Source organism: Vollenhovia emeryi, unplaced genomic scaffold, assembly GCF_000949405.1.
Source record: "Vollenhovia emeryi isolate VEMERY1.0 unplaced genomic scaffold, V.emery_V1.0 DF939219.1, whole genome shotgun sequence".
Classification (NCBI taxonomy): domain Eukaryota; kingdom Metazoa; phylum Arthropoda; class Insecta; order Hymenoptera; family Formicidae; genus Vollenhovia; species Vollenhovia emeryi.
The window spans coordinates 69,526-90,991 of NW_011967147.1; the positions used below are offsets into that span (position 1 = coordinate 69,526).

Sequence of the window (21,466 nt, forward strand, 5' to 3'; positions counted from 1 at the left end):
TATAACATTATTTTATTTTAGATTTAAGAATTTTCCATTTAAGATTAAAATATTTCTTTCTTAATAACAAATATGACTGTCGTTACGTCGATCTTATTTTATGATAATTCAAAGTGTAATAGCATGGAGGGGGGGGGGGGATCCGAAAATCTTTCCTGTGTATATGTAGATTCTATTTAAGAAAACACAGGGTGGAAATGGAAGAACGCCATCAAAATTAAATCTTTCTATATTTCTCAAAGAAATGTGTCTCTCTCAAAGAATTTTGATGGCGTTCTTCCATTTCAAAGTAATAATTTAATGATATAACTTACCCGCCATTATAAGGATGATGTTGATCCGAACTGCTCGGCGTCTGATGCTCGAACACGCTGCTGTCCGGCGCCGTCTCCGAAGCCGCCCTCATTTGCGCCCTGTGGAATCTGACTTCATCTTCGACTTTCTCCCGTTGTTTCTTCGACATGCGCCCAAATTTAACGGCTGTAAAAAAAACGAAAAATTTCGTCGAGATTACATCGGACTGTTAACAAAAACTGCATCAATATTGAAAAAAATATCATTCGTTTGGACGATGTAATTTGATAATACAGCCATGTGCGATTGGCCCGTCGCGTTAGAATTGAAACATGCTAAAAAAGTTTTTTTCAAAAAGCGCTTTTGACATTTTTTTCCATTACTTTACGGTCCTATGTATCAAATAACAATGCCAAACTTGTTTGCCTCAACAAATTTGTTGAATTTTTCCCTCCACTTTGACGAGAGAGTACAGCGCAAAACATATACGCTTTCTAAATATAACTTTTAGAAGCTTAAGAATTCTGCAAAATAACGCACAGCGTAAGTCTTTAATGCACTTTGTAGAAACGGTCTTATACTGCGCGTGAATTTCTTACCACAGCCTTGTAAATATCGATTCTTACATTTATTATACAAAGTTATACGGGCGACATAAAAAATTCATTCTGATTTCTAGCGCGCAGCTTTCAGATAAGGCAAAGTACATGTGATTGAACAGTGCCAAACGCCCTTCTTCGATCGCGTCTCCGCCTCCCCCCCTCTCTCTCTCTCTCCATTTTCACGAACTCATTATCGACAATTACGAAGAATTATAGAGTTCAAATCAGACGCGATCATCGACGCGACGATTCGTCGCGAGGCGATAAAATCTAACGGGTGTTCCGTGGATTGATCGAGATCAAGTAGCACGCGATCCTCCTCCCACCGGCGCGGCGTGGCGCGGCGGCCGCTCGGTCGACCGGTCGGTCCCTTCCTCGCCGTGAAGGCTCGGTGAGGAACGCGGAAGAGCCTCGTCGCGTCCTCCTCGTCTTCTTCGGCGACGCTATCGTCGTCTGGCTGCGACGCACCCACCCGATGACGTCACACGCACGAACTATAGCTCGGGCAAACGCGTGTACCCTGTCCCGAAAGCGTAACACGTTTCTCTCAGAGTATCTGTAACTTCACGCACACACTTCGCGCATTAACACTGCCCGGGCATTTCGGAGTCGAGTCTTCTTTAAGAAAAGTTATAGCACCGTTTTTTTGAGCAATCGAAAATTAGAAGCTTGTGAATTACAAAGGAGCTTTTTTAATTTCTTGATTTCTTCTTTTTTTAATTGTTTAATCTCAAGCGAATTTTATTCAGACGTATTTCTTATTAAATGCTTTAGTGGAATGTTTGATGTACTAAATATAAAAATTGAAACGAAAAAGCGCCTAGACAAATATCTGAAAAGGAAGAAATGTAATTCACATTCGATGAAAAGTTTGATGTAGAATTGATATATCACTTTATATGTCATTGTGTTGTATCTAATTACCGAATCGTGTCTCACTGATCATCCCCTACATATTCCGATGAGAGCAATTTCAACCTCAATTTTCAAGGCTTGACCTTTTTCGGTAGCAATTTATAGTAGGACTGACATTTTACATTCGTGCGCATTTCGAGTTGTGAGGTTATTACCTGTGAACTTTGAAAAGTTTATTGTTTTTGATCGACGTAGACATAATTTCTTTTTAAATTTATATTAAAAATTTATTCAGCCAATTTGAGTTGAAAAATTAAATTAAAGGTCGTGGACTGAATCAAATTTTTAATTGATAAGGACGTCTGGTCCTAAATTTGACGAATATGAAAAGGATCGAATTTGTTACGTATTGCAACAATGTAAATTATAAAATAGTTAAGTAGCTTAAAAATCAAAATTTTCATCGTAACATTTTACTTAAAAAAATTTATATTCCTTCACTTTTCTAGCCACATAGTATAAGTTTCTTTTAATGACGTCTGGTCCTAAATTTGACGAATATGAAAAGGATCGAATTTGTTATGTATTACAACAATGTGAATTATAAAAACGTTAAATAGTTTAAAAATAAAATTAAAATCGTAAACTTTTAATTAAAAAATTTCTTCTAGACTTCCTTAAAATTCCTACACTTTTTCCAGCCTATAGCATAGCTTTCTTTTAATGAAAGTGTTTTCTAATAACTTATCCCATTAAAAAATTATCATACCTCGAATTAAAAATTCTTCAATGAAACGCAAAGCGATGATTTACATCTTTTAACTTAACCAGGTTAAAACAAGTTTTTTTTGCTTTGCCCGCGGTATTAATGCATTCTCGCGACACGCATATAGTCACGCGCATGCGTGCCACGAGGGTGGTTGAGGGCTCGAATGACAAAGGAGGGGGGGGGGACTGAGGGTTGATAAGGGGGATAGCGATGTCAGCGGCTAACCGAACAGCTATCGCGCGGAGGCACGGCGAGGAGAAGAGGAAGGAAGCGCGGAGGGTGATCGACCGAACGCGGATAAAGCATGAACGGGAGAACGAGACGGAGAGAAGAGGAAGGAGACGGAGACGAAGACGGCAACAGGAAGAGTATGCACCAACCGGTAGCTTACAATGCACTTTCTGGCATTCTGTGTACGCGCGCGGGCGCGCGCTCATACGTTGAGTATAAACGATGTATTTGCAGCTTATCGCGCCGGAAGGTAAATAAAGCGATACCTGAATCTGAAATGCGCGCCACCCCCTCCCTAAAACGGACCCCGCGCTTTATCGAATCCTAGATTGATCCTTTCGCGCCTGAGTCCTTATTTGTTAGAAGGACACTGTGAAGAATCGTTTTTCAGCCAAAAGCGACAATTAAAACTGACATACCTTGAGTGTGAATTTTGTACAGGCGTGAATGCAATGCACCGGTAACGATGAAAGTAATAAAACACATATCTAGTAAATATGTTACGTTTTAATTAATTAAATTCAATTAATTAAACCGTACTTAATTAATTATCGCTGATATATATTCGTGGCTTGTGAGAAATAATTATTTTTAAAAATTTATTTTAAGTGCATATACTATTTATTACATTTGCACGTACTATCTATTAATTGCAAAAGTTAAAATTAAAACTTCTAATTTATATCTAAGTATTCTTTTCAAAATGCAAAAGTTAATGGCAAGCTTAATCTTAAAGATCTTACCTCAAATATTATTTTATTTCAAGCATTGAAAGCATTGAAAATATGTGTTAGTGTAATGCCCGCACATAACATTTTTACAATCTTAATTCAGATACGTCTCTTCGAGTAAAAAGTGCTATTAAATTTGATTAATTTTCAACAATTTTGCAATTACTATAAATGATTCTACACTAAAATCAAGCGTGACATTCCCCCGTTATAATCAGCATCCTTATTTGCGACACCTTTTAAACTATAGGTACAATTATTGCAGTCTTTGATTATCTATTTTTTACGTCCTTGCACGAAGAATTTTAATGGATTCGGTTTGAATGTGAGTCGCGGGATGTTATTTATTCGTAGCTAGATAAAAAAAACCGCGCTTGATAATTGGCCATCGGAAAGCAGGAAATTGCGGTTACGCCCGAATATCGCGGCTAAATATCTTCCGACCCGTGTGAAATGGCAAGACGTTCCACGTTCATTCGACATCGCGCAGTTATTCATTGTAAGAATAAAAAACAAAATACATAACTAAGTTAATAGAGCGAATGAAATACGTAAAATAAATTAGTGTGTGATTATAGCGTAAACTATGGAAATAATGTATGTACCGATAAAAATGTAGATTGTAGAATGTAGAGCAAGAACTAAAGGTAAATAATTTTAAAGCCATTATTAGTTAGTTATTCATTAATTAGTATTATATTCATTCAGTAATTAGTATTATAACATTAATTGTTAATAATAATAACGTTTATTAAATTTCGAGGCATTCTTGAAATTTAAAACGCTACATAGAACTTTGAGATTAACAGTGTAAATACATACATTTGAAATTTATAATAAAAACAGAATCGGCACCATTTCGATATTCGAACACTATTTGTCAATTACTTTTGATTTGCTTTTATATTATTTATAGTTTTTTATTATTATAGTCAATTACTTTTGATTTACTTTTATATTATTTATAGTTTATAATTTAGCTACTTTTTATTAACAGTCTTATCTGTACTATAACGTCGAATGTAATCTGTGACATTTCCAAGATCTTTGATCGTTCAACGCTCGATTTAGATTCACGGAAGTAACAATCACGGGGCAACAAAAATAACCGGGGCATATAAAATTTATGCCGCACCTCTGCGAGCCAGATCGGGTTTATTTATCGAACGTTGTAGAGCAGCTCAGTGACGTGAGATCGAAAAATGAAATTAATTCGTTTAATCAGCGATATATATTTTGTATCGCCTCAATATAAGGATTCTACTGACCTTATTCTCGAAGGAGAGTAGAAACAATGTTTTAAGTGCACGAAAGTAGAGGAGAAATAATGCTTTCAATAGTATCTAGGGACAAATTTCTCGTATAAAAATTTTTAATTACAAATTTTTTGTGTCAATCATATTATTAATAAATTTAATTATCACCTATCTTTGTTATGCGGAGATATGTTCCATATTAATTGCAAAGTAACATTTATTTAATTAATTTCTCTTTCACAACTTACTTCTAACAATAAGTATTCTGAAGGTTACGTATGTAACTAGGATAATTTCGATCAAACAATTAATATCAATAATACAATGAGAAATAAAATCCGGCTTTTAATGTATATCTTTTTTAGAACACGTATGTATCTGTCACGATAATCGCACGACATGTCGACAATGTATTCCTATATTCGTGTATATTGATAAGAATCCGGTTCATCGTCTTCTCGATGCACGCCCGCGTGTATAACATGGGAGATACATCCAAGATGCATATCCACTCGATACGTCATTATAACGCAATGAATGATATTAGCATTTTATCAGCTAACTTAAATCAGTTATTATAAGATTTTAGTTTTATCTGTAATTTGCTATTGTTGTAAAAAGAAGCCATAAACTTAATATACTGTATATATAATTTCTAAGATATTCATTCTTCAGCAGTTAGTCTTGAATCCATTTTCCTATGCAACTTTTAAGATAAATTTATCCACCTGCCATGTTTGTACAGTTTATAATTCTATCTAGATTTATTTATTTAATTTTATTGCATGAGGTATTTTATTGCAAATTCCAGCATGACACTTTTAGTTGATTTTAAATAATTTATTTTTCAGTAAGAAATTTAATCATCTTGTCAGATTTCACTTTAAAGAGAACCCAGCTGGCAATAATTTTATAACTTCTTTCGAAATAAACCGTTCATCTAACGCTATAATTTTAACTTCATAATTTCAATTTCGATCTGTTTTATATTTTTATTCAATGATTATTGCAGCAAACTTAAATTAAGGAAACTTCAGACAATTTCGCGTAAATAAAAAATCAACTGTTTTACGCATATAGAAAATATACTGATAATTAAATTCTTCTCTGCCAACGTTATATTAAAATTATTCTATAATAATTGTATCCAATATATAATGTATAATTATAATTATATAAAAACACTATAATTATATCGCGAGTTATGCACGTCACTCTTATCAGTACTCGAATTCTAAAAAAAGCTTATCAGCGATATAAAAGAGTCAACAATGTGAGACTTTTTTAAGGTCGGGTCTAGGACTACCATCATCATGTTTCCGACCGGCTTCGACCCGATAGGCTTTATCCGTCCACCCACGAGGTATCTTCCGTCTCTCGTTTCGTTTTGACGGCCTTGTCTATTAATATCGCAGCCGTCTTCGAGAATAGGCTTCGGACAGCGGCGGTTTAACGCACCGAAGACAGTTCGTGGCTCGCTCCGATAAAGTGTAGCGATGACTCGCCGCGAGGAGGAGAGACGGACTCTGATAAGGGGTCGTGCACCCCGGGTTGGCACGCGTAGCGTCTTGCTGCAATCGGTATGCATATAGCTGCCTTCGTCATCCGCTGACGTTTCTTTCATTTTTTTTCCGTCGTGCGAAACAATCGATTTCGCATCATTTGTGCACGGAACGTTACGCAATTCGTTACCAAGAATTAATAACTTCGAGAATTATGTACTCATCTAGTTTGCCGACAATTATAAAGGCTGGAAGACGCGATTCAATAATCATTTAATTTCTTTCTTCTTAATAACTTTCCAACTGAATCAGATTCGGTTGTCAAACCTCTCGAAAGAGGACAAATCCAGAGGTTGTTTTTTCTTAAGTTTACAATAAATAAAAGTATATGATATAATTTTGTGTCAAATAATGCATTTTTGTTTCTACAATTTTCTTCGTTGCATCATTCGTTTGTATTGTTTGCTTTGTTATCTGCATTGAGTAAATATCGGGCATCGATTCGAGTATATCGCAACATCGCGTCCCCGCGTGATAGTCCTTCGGACAAAGAAGCTTCCTAAAGAGTTCGTGTGACGCCGAACTATCCGCTATTTCGCGCCGATCCCACAGAACTACGTCGCGCCAAACTTGTCCGCGTGTTACTGACTGTGATTGTATAAAATAATAGACTTCTACCCGAGACACAAATACCATTTCAGATCGTTTGAAGATTTGATTAAGTTCCTCGACTTTAACGATTAAACGTACTTAATTGTCTTTAAAGCATACATTTTTCTAATGAACTATTTTTTGTGAAACTTTGTATACAAGGATTTTTGGGGTCGCTGATTACGAATCCGTTATCAGATTTTCATAATTTAAAATGGCGGGATTCAAAACTTAAAAAATAACATCTTTCTACTGTAATTCAACTGTGCTAAGAAACATTATTCAGATATTATTAGGAGCCCTGTAATCTAAATTTCAGTTGAAATTTCTTATAGAATATAAAAAATAGCACGCGCAAAGTGACGGATGCAAAATTGAAATTTATCATTTCTTAGAATTTATTCATTCTTGGCCCAGAGCTAACGACGCGGACGTGATGAGTCCCTAAATACCGTAATCAAACGAAAATGCTGAAAAACTTGAAAACTTAAAAAATTCACGTACTCCGCTATTTTGGATCGGCCATTTTGAATTTTGAAAATCTGACATCAGATTCGTAATGAGCGACCCCGAAAACTTCTTTGTACAAAGTTTTCAAGAAATAATCTTAAAAAACTTGGCCAATAATGAATTTTTCCGGAAAAATTGCTATCTTTTCATATTTGTTTAGTTATAAAACTTTTACAATAAATATTAAATACTACTCAACTTTTTTTATGTTCTTTTATCGCTAAGATACCCAAAAAATGCAAAACACCCGACCTAAATATCTTCTTCCTCGTATATTAAGCTTAAAGCCTGTTTTATCCAGTTCATTCTGGTACTTTGAGCATTTGGTTTTACTTCATCTTCGGTAAGCTGCTAACCTTGCCGAAGGAAGCCTCCCATCTGGAATGGCTATACCCCTGAAGGGGTATGTGTGGTAAGATACCCTCGGTGGTTGCTACTTCCCTTAGAGAGATTTAAAAAAAAACCAGCAGTGTCCGTGGATTTGAACTCGGATCTTTTCGTTCATTTGTTTACTAAGCAGCGCATATTTCTCTGCGCCACACTCGCCACAAATAAGTATGTTAACTAGAAATTAAATGGCCAAAGGGTAAAGAAGTTGAGGTGGTAACGTGGGTTACCACCATGCTTCAAGGGTTAAAGAAGAGAAGTTTATAATCTTGTCTCATATATAAAGGCACTTACGGGGCGCGAAAGTAATTTTTGTATACAAAATTCGAGAGTGACAACAATGCTAGGTGTGAACCGCATGCTTCTCCAACACCCGTGAGAATAATGCGCGAGGCGGAGAGGTATAAAGCTCCCCGCGTCTCGCCACTTGGAGAATCCCGCCGAGTGACAAGAGCGATTCGTCTTTCTGAAAGAAGGTGACGAAAGGTTGGAGCAGTCGAAAGCACTCACCATCTCTTGACATGCCGAGGCGTAGGCACTTTTGCAACCGACAGTACTGGCACCGGTTTCTGTTTACACGGTCGACCACACAATTCTTGTTCCGCGGACATTGATAGTTGACGACCGACGACTGCGACCGCCTGAAGAAGCCCTTGCAGCCCTCGCAGGTGATCACGCCGTAATGCACGCCGCTGCTCTTGTCCCCGCATACCTTGCACGGGATTATCTCGATCTGGGCTGCAACCATAAAAGAAACGAGACACGTCAATTATGAGCTCCTATCGAGGATGTCTCGCGAAATCTTCCCTTAGCATCGCAACGCTTTTACTTCCAGTATTTCAACAAGCTTCAAGTGATGCGTACGAACGGGGGACAAATTATTCCCTGCCTTCTCTCTATCCTCTTTATTACAATGCACTTCGAATCACAGGATATATTTTATAACTTAACATCACTGGAGACGGTCGGAAAAAGAACCGAAACGTTTGAAGAAATGCATTTATCAAATGTACACGAAGAGAATTTTCTCTTAAAATTTATTCGTGTAACCGTGGGACGACACGGCATTTCGAAGAATTTTATGAGACTTTTTTGAAAGTTTACCATACATTTTACTCTCTAATAAAATATAAGAAGTTCTTCAAAATGCTACGTTGTCCCACACGATTTTCAGCGTAAATTTTAAAAGAAAATTCTCTCCGTGTAGTTATTCGAAAAAGTAATGTTGCGCCTTATCATCCGCGTTTGGCCCGCGCTAGCCCTTCCTTTATCGCACACTGAGAGACCCATTTTGTCGAATAAAAAACGAAATAATTTGATTGAATCAGTTTGTTGACTGAACATGTAATTTGATTGTATAAAACAAAAAATATGTTGCTGAAAAGAAGTTACAACAACCAAATATTTTGTTTCCATGAGTTGTTCATTTGAACAAAATAGTATGGTTGAGAGAACAAATTCGTCCATCTCAAAGTACGGTATTGCGCCACTAGATGGCCGCCAAACTCGTAAGTGAGATCACGTTAGCCTGGCATATAAGGTACCCCGTCACGGGGCAGTGATGGGAGACGAGCCGGGTTTTTGGTAGGGCTCGCTATTATACGTTTTAAACGGAAACACGTTTGTACGTATAAAGGCCATTCTACAATTGCGTAAACGTGATTGTTAACGGTTGTAGAGTGTTGTAAAACACAGTTTTAAACTAGCATTTCCGATTGTAAAGCCTGTTGTAAAAGATGGTTGAACTTCATCTTTCACGACTACAACGACGTAGGATGTAAAAATTAATCAATCATTCACTTGAATTATGACGTATCTCACTCTATTGTATATTACTTTAATATACAACACTTACTACTACTTCTACTCCTACAACCCTACAACTACGTTTACGCAATTGTAGAATGGCCTTAAAATTAGCTATCCATTTATTAGAAACGTTTTTCCGAATACACGTGTTTTTACATAACAAACGTTTAAACGTTTACTAGGCTCTAATATACGTGTAAACGTTTATTATTATTATTATTTAAGTTTATTAAACGTTTACACGTATATTAAACGTTTACTAAACGTTTACTAAACGTTTAGTAAACGTTTAAACGTGTAAACGTTTTTCTGGAAGAAAATGTAAACGGATAAACGTTTCACGTTTAAACGTTTATTCGAAAAACGGAATAAAATCCGAGCCCTAGTTTTTGGTGCATGCGTAGCGAAAGCAGCCGATAAGCAGTAACGTATATTATGGCGTGATAATCATGAAAGGTGCGAAAGTCTCTACGAGAAGGCTAGGCTAGGTTAGAGTAAAGGTAAGTATACCTTTGTGTATATGCGTCATTATATTTATATATCTTTACAAATATGTAGCCTTTATTTCCTTAAATTAAAAAATTTTTATATGAGTTTTATGTAAGGGCGATCAACGGTACACCTTGTTTCTCGTATTAGGTACTTTATTGTTACTGTTTTCACCATTTTTCACCAGAAATATAACGTATGCGCCAGAAAGACGGCTCGTCTCCCATCACTGGTCACGGGCTGGGACGGTTCCTTCGGATTCTTTCGCGACAATCAGCAGAATGAGCGAAACTGCACTGAGAGACCCATTTTGTTGAATGAAACGAAACAATTTGATTGGAATCATTTTGTTGACTGAATCGTTTGGTTGAATATTATCAAAGGATTCTGCGCATGTTCACTCAACCAAATTTGTGTGTTGATATAACCAAATTTTCTAACTAAACTTTTTTGTTGTATCAATTGAAAGATTTGTTTGCTCATATCCAAACAAGAAATTCAGTTGAGTCAACTAAATTTTGTTTCATCCAACAAAATGGGTCTCTCAGGGCCGCTTCATCCAAACTCCGGTTAAATTAATCGACGATTAAAGGTTTGCCAACATGACAAATACAAAATAATTCAGTGTGACCGACTGTATTCCTGGCGATGTAATCCTGAAAATCTATTCTACTTATTACTGCTTACAAGTAGAGAAAGAAACAGATTTTTCTTGCAAGATTTTAATACTGCCGGAGAAAGAAAGGTTAGAACGACGCAATTATATCGCCAGGAATATAGTTGGTCACACTGAATTATTTTGTATTTGTCATGTTGGCAAACCTTTAATCGTCGATTAATTTAACCGGAGTTTGGATGAAGCGGCCCTCAGTGCATGTGCCCATCCTGAATTTTTTCGCTTTGAATATTTTTATTATATTGCGACTCCTTCATTAGGAACGTGTAATAAAGCACTTTTCTTGCATCTTTCAAGATGAGAGGAAAATTTGCAAATAATACAACAGAAGTCCTTAAGTTATACATAGCTCTGGAATTAAATTCTATAAAATTACGATAGATATAGCACTCGGTTTCGCGTATAATAGTTTCTATTCCTTACATCTGCCATCGTGTCTCCCGCATTAATCGAGTTAAGTTATAAATAATCCGTATTAATAAGTTTTAATCAATTTATTCAACCTAATCGCGCGTATCTCCTATTTCCATTTCTTCAATGGCTCTACCTCGTATCGAATTAGCCTGCAGTCTACGATCGTCGAGGGTCGCGCCGCCAGCGCCGGAGGGAGGCTGCGCGGGTCTCTCCCTCGATCTCGATCTTTCCGTCGGCTGAGGACTCGTACTGTCCGCACCCCACGTTGGCCCGCCAAATCCTGACAGACTTCCCTCCATTTACGCGTCTTTCCTACCGGTTTCATTTACGATCTGTCGTGGGGACAATGCCGGCTCGAGCCTGAGGATCCACCCGTGCGATCACGATCGATCGTCCGTCGAATGGACGTCCTTAATTGGTCTTTAATTAGGCTTTGTCTTAAATGCGCACCATTTGTTTTCACGATATGCTCCACGCGGGGTATCGCGCCGAAGTATTATACGTAGCCACTCCCGAAATGCGTTTGCTGAATCCATTTGTGCTCCTCAATTTAAATAGTAGCGTTTAAAAGGATTAATACAAAGAGATGAAGATTAAATTTATTATCGGATGTTTTAATATTGAACTGTGTTTATCGCTAGATTAGCGTAAATTGTTCTCATATATATTTTCTTAAGTATGGAAATATTATTGCAAAAAAGTTTTTTAAATTCTAGATTATCGTGGTTTAAGGAATACTTCCTTGAATTCTATTTGGTCGAGAGTCAAGTTTTCAAACAAATTCACGAGTCACAGAGTTTATCGCTTTCTTTATCTGCTAGGGTTTGAATCAAATTCTTCGTTTTCTTATCAACACTGATAATGGGCATTCAAACACGCGCACTGTGCTATCACAATTTAATTCGATTTCTAGTAAGCACTGGTATAAACTGCACTACTTGACGTATATCTGTACATTCTGTATTAAATCCACAGGCATTCCATACCAAGTAATTAAATTCAGAAATCGTAACTAAAATTTTATTCTCAATTTATCAAAGATCCGTAAATCTCGTTATCTTGCAAAAGGTAGCACACGTCACTCACGCATTGAAACATGAGAGTCTAAAAGCGAACTCTTCCATTTCTAGTTACACAAAAACGGTCTTCCCAGCTTCCCGAAAGGGGCCCGCTTTCGAAAAGTTGTCGAGAGATTTCGGCCGCCCCGGCGCCCGGCGGTGGGCCTAGGCGGTCAGAAAAAAAAAGAGTCCGAAAGCCGCGTCGCACGGCGAAAAACGGATAGGTGGGGGGGTGGGTGGGCGGGGCGGCGGGGGAGGGGAGGGGGGAGCCGTGATTGTTCGCACGTGCGCGTGTGCGTGCGCGGAAACGGGGATTCGGTGCGCGGCCGGTCTCCCGTCTGGATATATCGCCCGAGCGCGCTTACTCCCGTCCGGCAACTCTAGCGCCACGGGCAGAGCGTCGAGGCGCTTGCACCATACATACGCGGCCGAACATTACATAACCGAGAACGATGAACCCGGAGTACAGTCACCCGGCACGCTCGCATCTTCGACGTGCGTCACGCGGAGAGCGCAGCGTGCATCGGCAACGGCGAACGGGCGCTATACCCGGAACTCCCGAAATCGAAGCGGCTCGCTCCCCCCTCTCCCCCCTCCCCCCGCCCCCTCGCGTAGCCGCCGATTTACAATGCGACTCTTGGCTGTCGGTACATAATAAATCGCCGGCTGGAATACAATACAAGTGAAATAACGCGCGTTCGCGCGAGACGTTAATTTCAATATTTGTCGCAACCGATAAAGTAAAAACGTACGTCTGATTTGAAAATATTAAACTTTCGCGCCCGCCACGGTGCAATATTACATCCGCGATGCTTCCGAGGGGCCACTTTTTAAGTCATTTTGCACGATTGTCTCACTTCGTTATCTTTGGTTCGTTAATTTCCTCTTCTAGTACGACCAAGGTAGCGACGTGCGACGTCGCGGGGACGGGCTTTCTTCTATTTATTTTGTAATTTTACACCAGAATTCTTGGTAGAGCAAAGTGCATTTTTGTTGCACTCTTTTTTTGACGTCGCAGCGATTTCATTCCGGTTTCTCGACTGTATATTTACCACGGCAACATTTTGTACAATGTTCACATTATACCGCGCGGGACGTCTCGCTTCCTTCTCTTAAATCGAATTTTATTCGCGGGTTGTTAGTATTAATGCGAGTATTTTTAGCACAATGTCGCGTCCCGCACAAAGCAATAAAACATTATAGGCAAATATGAAACACAGTCTATATTATTATGCGCTATTACTTATCGCTAGTCCATATTTCCCATTTAATTTGCCGCACTCAAAAAAGTATCTTACTAACGCAGGTAGATTTCTAGGTGTCGCTACAAAAATTTATCGCTATTTTGCGTATCTGTTAGAAAATTGTAGCCTGCAAAATTTATAGCAGTAATATTCTAGTAATTTTTTCTGGAAAGATTTCATGACTGAATATTATTCATTCACATTGGATAAAAATGAATTCTGGTAGCTAAAACAATCTTTACAAGGAATATAACTGTTCATGTACCACAATCAAACGTGATAATAGACGGACGTCGCAGACTTTTTTCCTAACGTTCGCTAACAGTTGAGATAGAAATTCTATGTCTATTATTTAAATCGATAAAACACAAAACATATGCGATTTCGCAGTATTGGCTGTTTATTCTCAGTTATCTTTTCGTACCTAGAAAATTGTTGCTGCAGTTGCAAGATCGTTTCTTTGAGCGCGCAGCTGCCTCTTTCGCCCATAATACGCTTCACCAAATCGAGTTTATAAAAAAACGCAACGGCGCCTCGCATAAATAAAGCTTTTTCTCGCAAGTTATATATAAATCTCTTCTGCGGAGATTGTCGCGATACAACTGCGCTGGGACGAGGTATTTTAGCAAATGGAATAGTTTTCAAGTAACATTCCAAATCGCAATCATCGTTTAAAAGTCACTTCTAATATTTTTCCGAGCCACTTCGTTAAATCGCACAGCCCGACAATTAATTTGATTGTGAGAGGAGGCGAACGAGAGAGCCCGAGGGTAAAATCTCGGAAACGAGACTACGCGCACGTTGCTTCACGCCGATCGGCGAGATCGGCGAGGCGCGAGTAGCCGCGCGTTCCACTAAACGCGCGTGAAATTCGTAAGTAATGTTAAACGTGAACTTCCCATCGCGAGGCGAGATCTCATTCCCTTCGGGATCTTCGGGTCCGCGCGGACGTGCGGATTTCGCCGCGCGTAGCTGCGCGACGCACGGACAGCGCGTAAATCGCGTGGCGCGCGCAAGCGCGACAGAAGTGCACGGGATCGCGCGCTCTCTTTTTCCACCCGATTTTCCACCTGGAGACTTTCCAGCCGCGCAACTCGATCGCACTCCGCGCTTCCGTTGCGTATGTTTCACACGTAAACGCGTGCACCACAGCGAGCCGACGATTTTCGCGCGACGGACGTCTCGCGAATTGATTCCCGCCGATAAGACGGGATCCACTCGGACGGGCGCGACGGACTTCCGTTCAGACGCGCCGCGCGCTTAGACGAGGAGACGGCGAGGAAATCTCACGGAGGATGTCACGGAGGAACTGGTGCGATGACGAATGGAGAGCGGAGCGAGCGGAGCGAGGGGAGAAAAGGGGAAAGCGAGAAAATGTCCGCGCGAGACGTTTGATGCGCGTCGCACAGCCACGGCGTGGGAAGCACTCGCGGCCGCGCGCACTCCTCAGATTTCCTTGGTCAATCGAGATTTTCGGGAGCGGGTACAGACCGCGAGCGAGGGACGAGCGTACACGCGGCGCGCGACTGCGCTCTCTCTTCTCTCTTTCTCTCGTGAGGGAGAACACCGACCTCATCGCTCGCGTGCGCGCGGCCGGAAAAACTCGCGGAAAGTCCACGACTGGCGGTACGAATATTTTAGGGGTTTTGACGAGCCGAGGCGGCGGCAATGCGCCGGAGGAGGAAGGAGAGAGAGTACGTGTACGCTCGCGAGCGCGCGAGCGCGCACGCCTCACAAATGAGAGAAAGACAAGAGAAAATGTCAGCGCGAGGAACGGAGACGGGGCGAGAATCAAAGGAGGGAGGGAGAGGAGGCAGAACGACGGCCGGGGAGGGAGCGAGACGCAACGAGGTGTTTTTCGAGGACCGGCGTTAGCGGGCTGGCATCTCACAATATGTCAGAACTCCCCGCGCCGCCCTCCCCCCCTTCATCGCGCGACGATGCGGCCGGGTCACTGAACTGCGCGCCTCCGCTGATGATGGCCGAGTGCCTCACCCTTTGCTCCCTCCGCCCCTCCGCCCGCACCGGCAGCACCACGGCCCCCACCGCCCCCGCGCGCCACGGAGACGCACGAACGTAGGCGAGCGCCGCCGGAGACAGCCGAGCCGAGCCGGGAACGGCCGAAGGGCGCCGCCGGCGGCGGCCGAGCCGAGCCGGAAACAGCCGAGGGCCGCCGCCGGCCGGATCACGAGCGCGCAGCGCGCGCTTTCCGATCTCGACTCGTGCGACGCGTTCGCTTTATTAGTGCGCCTCGTTAAGGTCACTGGCGTGCTACCTAAATGCACGCGCGTATCGTATTTCCTACATAGGAAACGCGGCTCGCGTAATTTGGGGATCTCGCGGCGGGGGGGATGGCGCTCGGGATTTTTCCTTTTCGTTTTCTTTCTTTTCAAGCGGACGTGGGAAATTTGCTGACGAGAGTGACAGAGACGAGGGCAACAATTTCTGAAGTACTCGGTGTTAACTTTTTCTCGATGGCAACTGAGATAATAATAACATTTTCTGACATTTTCATTGTTAATTCGGGACTACTAGTTTCAAAATCGACGGTCTTTTGCTACACTTCAATTTGACAAAAACATAGTATATTTTATTTTTATATATTATAATTTTCATTGAAAGTTTATTCGTCGATAAACCTGGCAAATTGAGATACGCCACAGGTTTAAAAAAATTCTGTGAAGGAAATAATATTAAAAATTGTACAGAAAACTTATTAACTATCAAGTCGGCTAACTACTACATTTACACATTAACATATAACGAATATCAGAGATTAATATATATATATGTATACAATTGCTTCCTCATAGAGGAAGCTTTGTTTTTTTTTGTTTGAATAAAGCGCCCGCTAAATTCTATCGGTCGATTTTCGTCATCGCCATTGTTCTCGCGTAAAACGGTAGACGCGAAGAAAGATACAATCTCATCGATTTTATCTCCAGAAATTCCTCTCCCGTATATTATACACGCTTTCCCTGTTGACATCATTATCTGATCTCATCCCTTCGTCCCTTTCCGCTTACGTTCACATCACAGTCGTCCTACCCTTTGTACGATGCTCCGTCCTTGTATGCAACCCCCTCCCTCTTGCATCATTTTCCCTCATATTTTCTAACTCACTCTCTCTCTCTCTCTGTTCTTTGCTGAACACGCGCCAGTTTTATCCGTCTCCCCACCGCGCGCGCGTCGTTCTTTCCACGCCATTTTACTCCTTCCTTCTCTCTTCATTCCCTCACCGCGGTCTCCCGCCCCTCCTCGTCGTTCCTCATTGTCCTCGCTCGTTTCCCTGCCCCTCCCTTCTCGCACTCGCCGCTCACTCCGAGCGATTTCCTCCGCTAGCCCCCTCGCCCTCGCCGTGTCCCTTTCGCTCCTTCGCTCATTTATTGCATAACCGTGCACGAGGTTGCCAACCTGCGCCGCGTAATACTCTATAAATACGTTTCGCAAATAAATATTCGTGCGACGACGATATGCATGCACGCAAGTCCGCGGCTGCAGGTCGTCGTCGTCGTTATTGTCGCCAGTCCGCCTTTTCCGCCGTGGAATTCAGCGTGTGAGATTAGCGATACCGCGGATACAGCAGATAAGCCGATTTTTGATAACGAAACGCGCGCAAGTGGCGACGCATACGGATCCGTCTGTTTACGCTGCTTGTTTAATAAAGGGTGAGACACAAGTCTCATTGCGCTTGTCGTTTGGTGTTCATCAAGCAAAACTGGAATATTCTCATACTATAAATCTACGCGTAATCCATAGCAGCATAAGATCTTATACAGCAGTTTGGACCAATCTCTCTCTTTCTGTTTCAACTAATCTGAAATTGCTTTCGGTATTATGCATTTTTTAAATCGATTTTAACAACGTTGATTCCTGTATTATGAATTTTTGAGGTAAACATTTTGGTACTATTAATCTTACAGGCTGGTAGATCACCGATTGATTTTTTATCACTATTGCATTTTAACATAAATCTGCCAACGCTATAAATCCTGAATGTCATTGAGAAAGATCATTATCAATTTAGATCTCCGTTAATATGAATGTTTCCAGTCATACCGGGATTGTGAATAATTCAATTGTAATTTTTTAGCAAATTGGAAAGAGAACTGACATTATCATTTCTAACCGCGTTAAAATTTTATTCAAGAAATCGCACTTGGTTAATTATCGAAATATATTAAAGTCAAATATTATATACAATTAGCGATTTCGTTCGTTCCTACACGCCTAATTTACATAACCGTTGAGTCATACATCTGGCAAAGATATAAATATTTTTCAGACCGGGCCGCGTAACGACTCGAACGTAATGCAGATACGCCTGAGTGCAAAGGGTTAACGTTGCCCGCTCGCGCTCGCTCGCGTTCACGCGACGCGAAGAGGCTGACGTCACTTCTGACCGGTCCCCGAGACGACGAACTTTAAGACAGGCGTTTCCGAGCGGCATAATAAACGTCGAACGCGTAATTCGTGCCAAGTCCGCTCGTAATGCTGTAACCGCGGTATAGCAATACGCTCGCGCGCGCGTGTCGCTCGCGCGTCATCTCGGAAAGCTCGCGGAGGTTCAACGACTCTCCCGGTCTATTATCCGTCGTGCGAGCGCGACGCGCATTGTTTGGCGAACGATCGTAGGCGATACGCCGAGATTTGGACGACGCAGAACGCGATGACTAAACGGTTACTTTTATTAACCCGTTTCACCGATGACGAGCATAAGCGGAAGAGAGAAGCGTAGAAATGGCACGGAAATTTGTCGCGCGTCGAGATGCGACCTCAGCTTCCTCCAGAAAAATAGTCTTTGTACTCTAAATGGATAATACAGTCTATATAAATTGCATTATATTAATTTAATTACGGGCGATATTATATTATACTTTTATTTTATGGGTCGAAATATGATGTGACATTTTCCTCTCCGATATAATAGCAAGTTATATTGTAAATGAAGATAAATATAACGGATTTCAAATTAAACATTAACTAATTCTTTCTATATTTTTCTCTCTCTTTCGACGTTAGGTATATTGAAAGTTCTGATTAAATAATCAGTTCAATCTAACTTGAAGGAATCCTCTTGTCCCTTGTCTTGTTAATTTAAATAAAATATATAAATAAAATTGTAAGACTCTTGATACTAGTGCACGTATTAATTTTTATATCAATTATTTTTTTATTTACTCTACTGGCTATTAATAAGACTTAATTCGCAATATCGAATTAGAAAATTTGTTGACAATAGTCTGTCGGAGTTATGGCAATAAAATTGAAGTTTTTCCCTTTTTATCTCAAAAGCAATGCGGACTTCATATGATATCGTTGAACATAAATAGAAGTTTCAACAGAAGTTGCTAAAAATAAGGAAACAGCGATTAAAAAATTTAATATCTCGGAGTTATCAGAGCGCGTCGCAACATTTGCATCCATATTAATCATGGAATATGATATCGATATTACAAAACGATTACCGTAACGCGATAGTAACACGAGTGGATTAAATATCATTTATATCTCATCCAATTAGAAAAAAGCATTTTCTCGCGAATAGATATCGATTTCGAATGTTTATCGATAAAATTGTGATATCGATGCAAACTCGATGTCAGGTGATAATAGTTTTTGTCGAGCGACATATACCGTGTGATGAGAGTACGATCGTTCTGCTTCTGGCGTTCAATTCACAAGGCGATGAAAAAAGAATTGATAAACCTATAACATTACACAGTATGACTTCTTTCATGTATTTCTTACTACGTTTTTCTTACGTAAGAAATCTTTTCAGATTATGCCATGTTTATTTTTACGCTTAATTTATTTTTATAATAACTCAAGATTAACAATAATAGTAATTGCAATTTAAAAACAATTATTTTATTTATCACTAATGTACAAGTTAGCGTGTTATTGTCTATAATTTTTTTCTTACAGAAACTAGGACAAATTTTTTTATTTGTTGCATTTGATTGTTTCTCTCGTCACTTTCGTTTCACATCCTCGTTAATGTTTTTTTCTAATATTTCGTGCCATAATCTCTGCCTATATATTTATTTATCCGCTGTTATATCGGACAATAGGACGTGTACTTTTGTTGTTATTAAGTTGACAATACTCGCGTGAACTCTGTATCAAATTGATATATTTTTAGAGAACCGTCATGTGTCGCAAATAAACTCTATTTTTTTTCTGTCGCGTGCTATGACTTACCTTCGTACCGATTGCTTTGCGCTCTGACCCACATTCGGGCCGAGATTCACGTTTGCTACGAGCATGCATTGGCTCCATGAATGCACTCTAGGAACTGGATATCGCACCACGGCGCGAGAAATCAAGCACAATAATCGTTTTTCACGTCTTATAAAAGCGATACTCGAGTCTTAAGATTAAATCGTGAAAGGATACATTTATATGTGTGCGCAACGTGGCACGTATTACTTTTTGGTACTAGACTTCAAACACTTTAAGCCTCGATAACGTTATTGCAAGGAATTTAATTTAGATTTATAAGAATAAGCAGTATTTTGCTTTACATCAATACTTTTTAAAGATTCTATTTTATACTGGAACGTTTCGCTGCTCGCCATTAATCTTCATAAATTCTCTCTATATGATTGTTTATTATAATTGCTATTGATGGCGTCTATTTTCGCATTCTGTCAAATATTATGTTTATTCGCGTTTGCGTATTTCATATTACACCTTATAAAAAAAAATCGTCGAAACATCTCAAAGGTTTCATCAAAAGAGACGATCTAAATCTGCTGCTATAAATAGCCAGGTAATATTCGCGATAGAAAGCAGCTTTCGCGAGAGAGAGATGTTAATCCAGTTGAAAACAACATTTCTGCTCAATGTAAACTTTTATATACCGGAGCTCATCAATAGGAATGACTTTTCCAAGTTTGTGTACGTATAAACAACAGTTGAAATGCTATAATAATTTATAACAGTGAACAAATTAGTATACTCAAATTGAAATTTTATACTTTGTAATTTAAGGCCCAAAAAGCTAAATTGAAACTTCACTGTCGAATAATTTACATTTACATTTGTAATTTCAAGATTTGTTGTTTGTTTATTGTTCGACAAAAATTGAAACAGCAACGTGGTGGGTACAAAATTACATGAAATTACGCGTCCACATTTATCAAACAAGAGTAATTAAGTGCTAACGTAAATCGTCACGATTTCATTTGTAAGTAGAAGTGATTATTAAAACGAGGTCACAGTTATAAATGTAATATAATAATCATCTTATTTCTGATAGTTTCAAAAATACTTCTGATGAATAATCCGGTCGCCGATGAAACTGCTAAAAGTCAAGAGGTTAAACATCAAAAGTAATTACTGTAATGAGGTCAATTTTAAATCCAATGATAACTGTTATATTCCTGAAACTCTCTCCAATAGTTTACAAGATACCTTCGTTAGAATAAACTTTCATAATAATTGATGGCCACCTCTCTGCTAATTTTAGGGATCTCCTTTAAATTATACATTACCGTTTTCTCAACGTTGTGAATCGTACAACAATATAAAAGCCAGATATCTTTCACTAAAGATTTCACGTTTTTTCGGTATTGATAAAGCGTCATCAATAAAGCGCGAATTCTCTCCAACAAAATTGTGCCTTCATAATTCAGAAACTTATGAGAGCTTAGGCAATTGGACTATGTAACGGGAAAAACGTCGTAGATATACAATGAAGGGTCAAAACGTGAAAAGTTAATGTTGCTCCATGAGTTCCGGCCAGAAGCTCGTCAACGGCTGGCGCGAGATGACCGGTTTCCAAAGAGTTATGCAACTCTCTCTCTCCTCTCTCTCTCTCTCTCCCCTTCTTTCTTTCTTTCTTTCTTTATTTCTTTCTCGGGTGACTATGCGCTGATTTTGCGGAGATGCAACCGGCAAAGAACGAGCCGACGGACCTTACACACAACCCGGAGCAACTCAACTGCTCTCTCTCTCTCTCTCTCTCTCTCTCTCTCTCTCTC

General features: G+C 39.8%; 1 protein-coding gene across 3 annotated transcripts in view; it reads right to left on the reverse strand.

Annotated features, from left to right (window-relative positions):
• The window catches only part of LOC105560845 (probable nuclear hormone receptor HR3), a 98,768-nt gene that overhangs the window by 13,308 nt on the left and 63,994 nt on the right, over positions 1-21,466 (reverse strand). For 2 of the 3 annotated variants that reach the window (XM_012010312.1, XM_012010311.1), the window contains exons 2-3: positions 8,299-8,526; positions 315-480 (exon numbers count right to left, since the gene is read on the reverse strand). In XM_012010312.1, the coding sequence (XP_011865702.1) occupies positions 315-480; positions 8,299-8,526 (394 nt within the window). Of the gene's footprint in view, positions 1-314; positions 481-8,298; positions 8,527-11,309; positions 12,301-21,466 lie in introns of those variants that run through there. The other variant, XM_012010310.1, reaches the window with a different exon arrangement.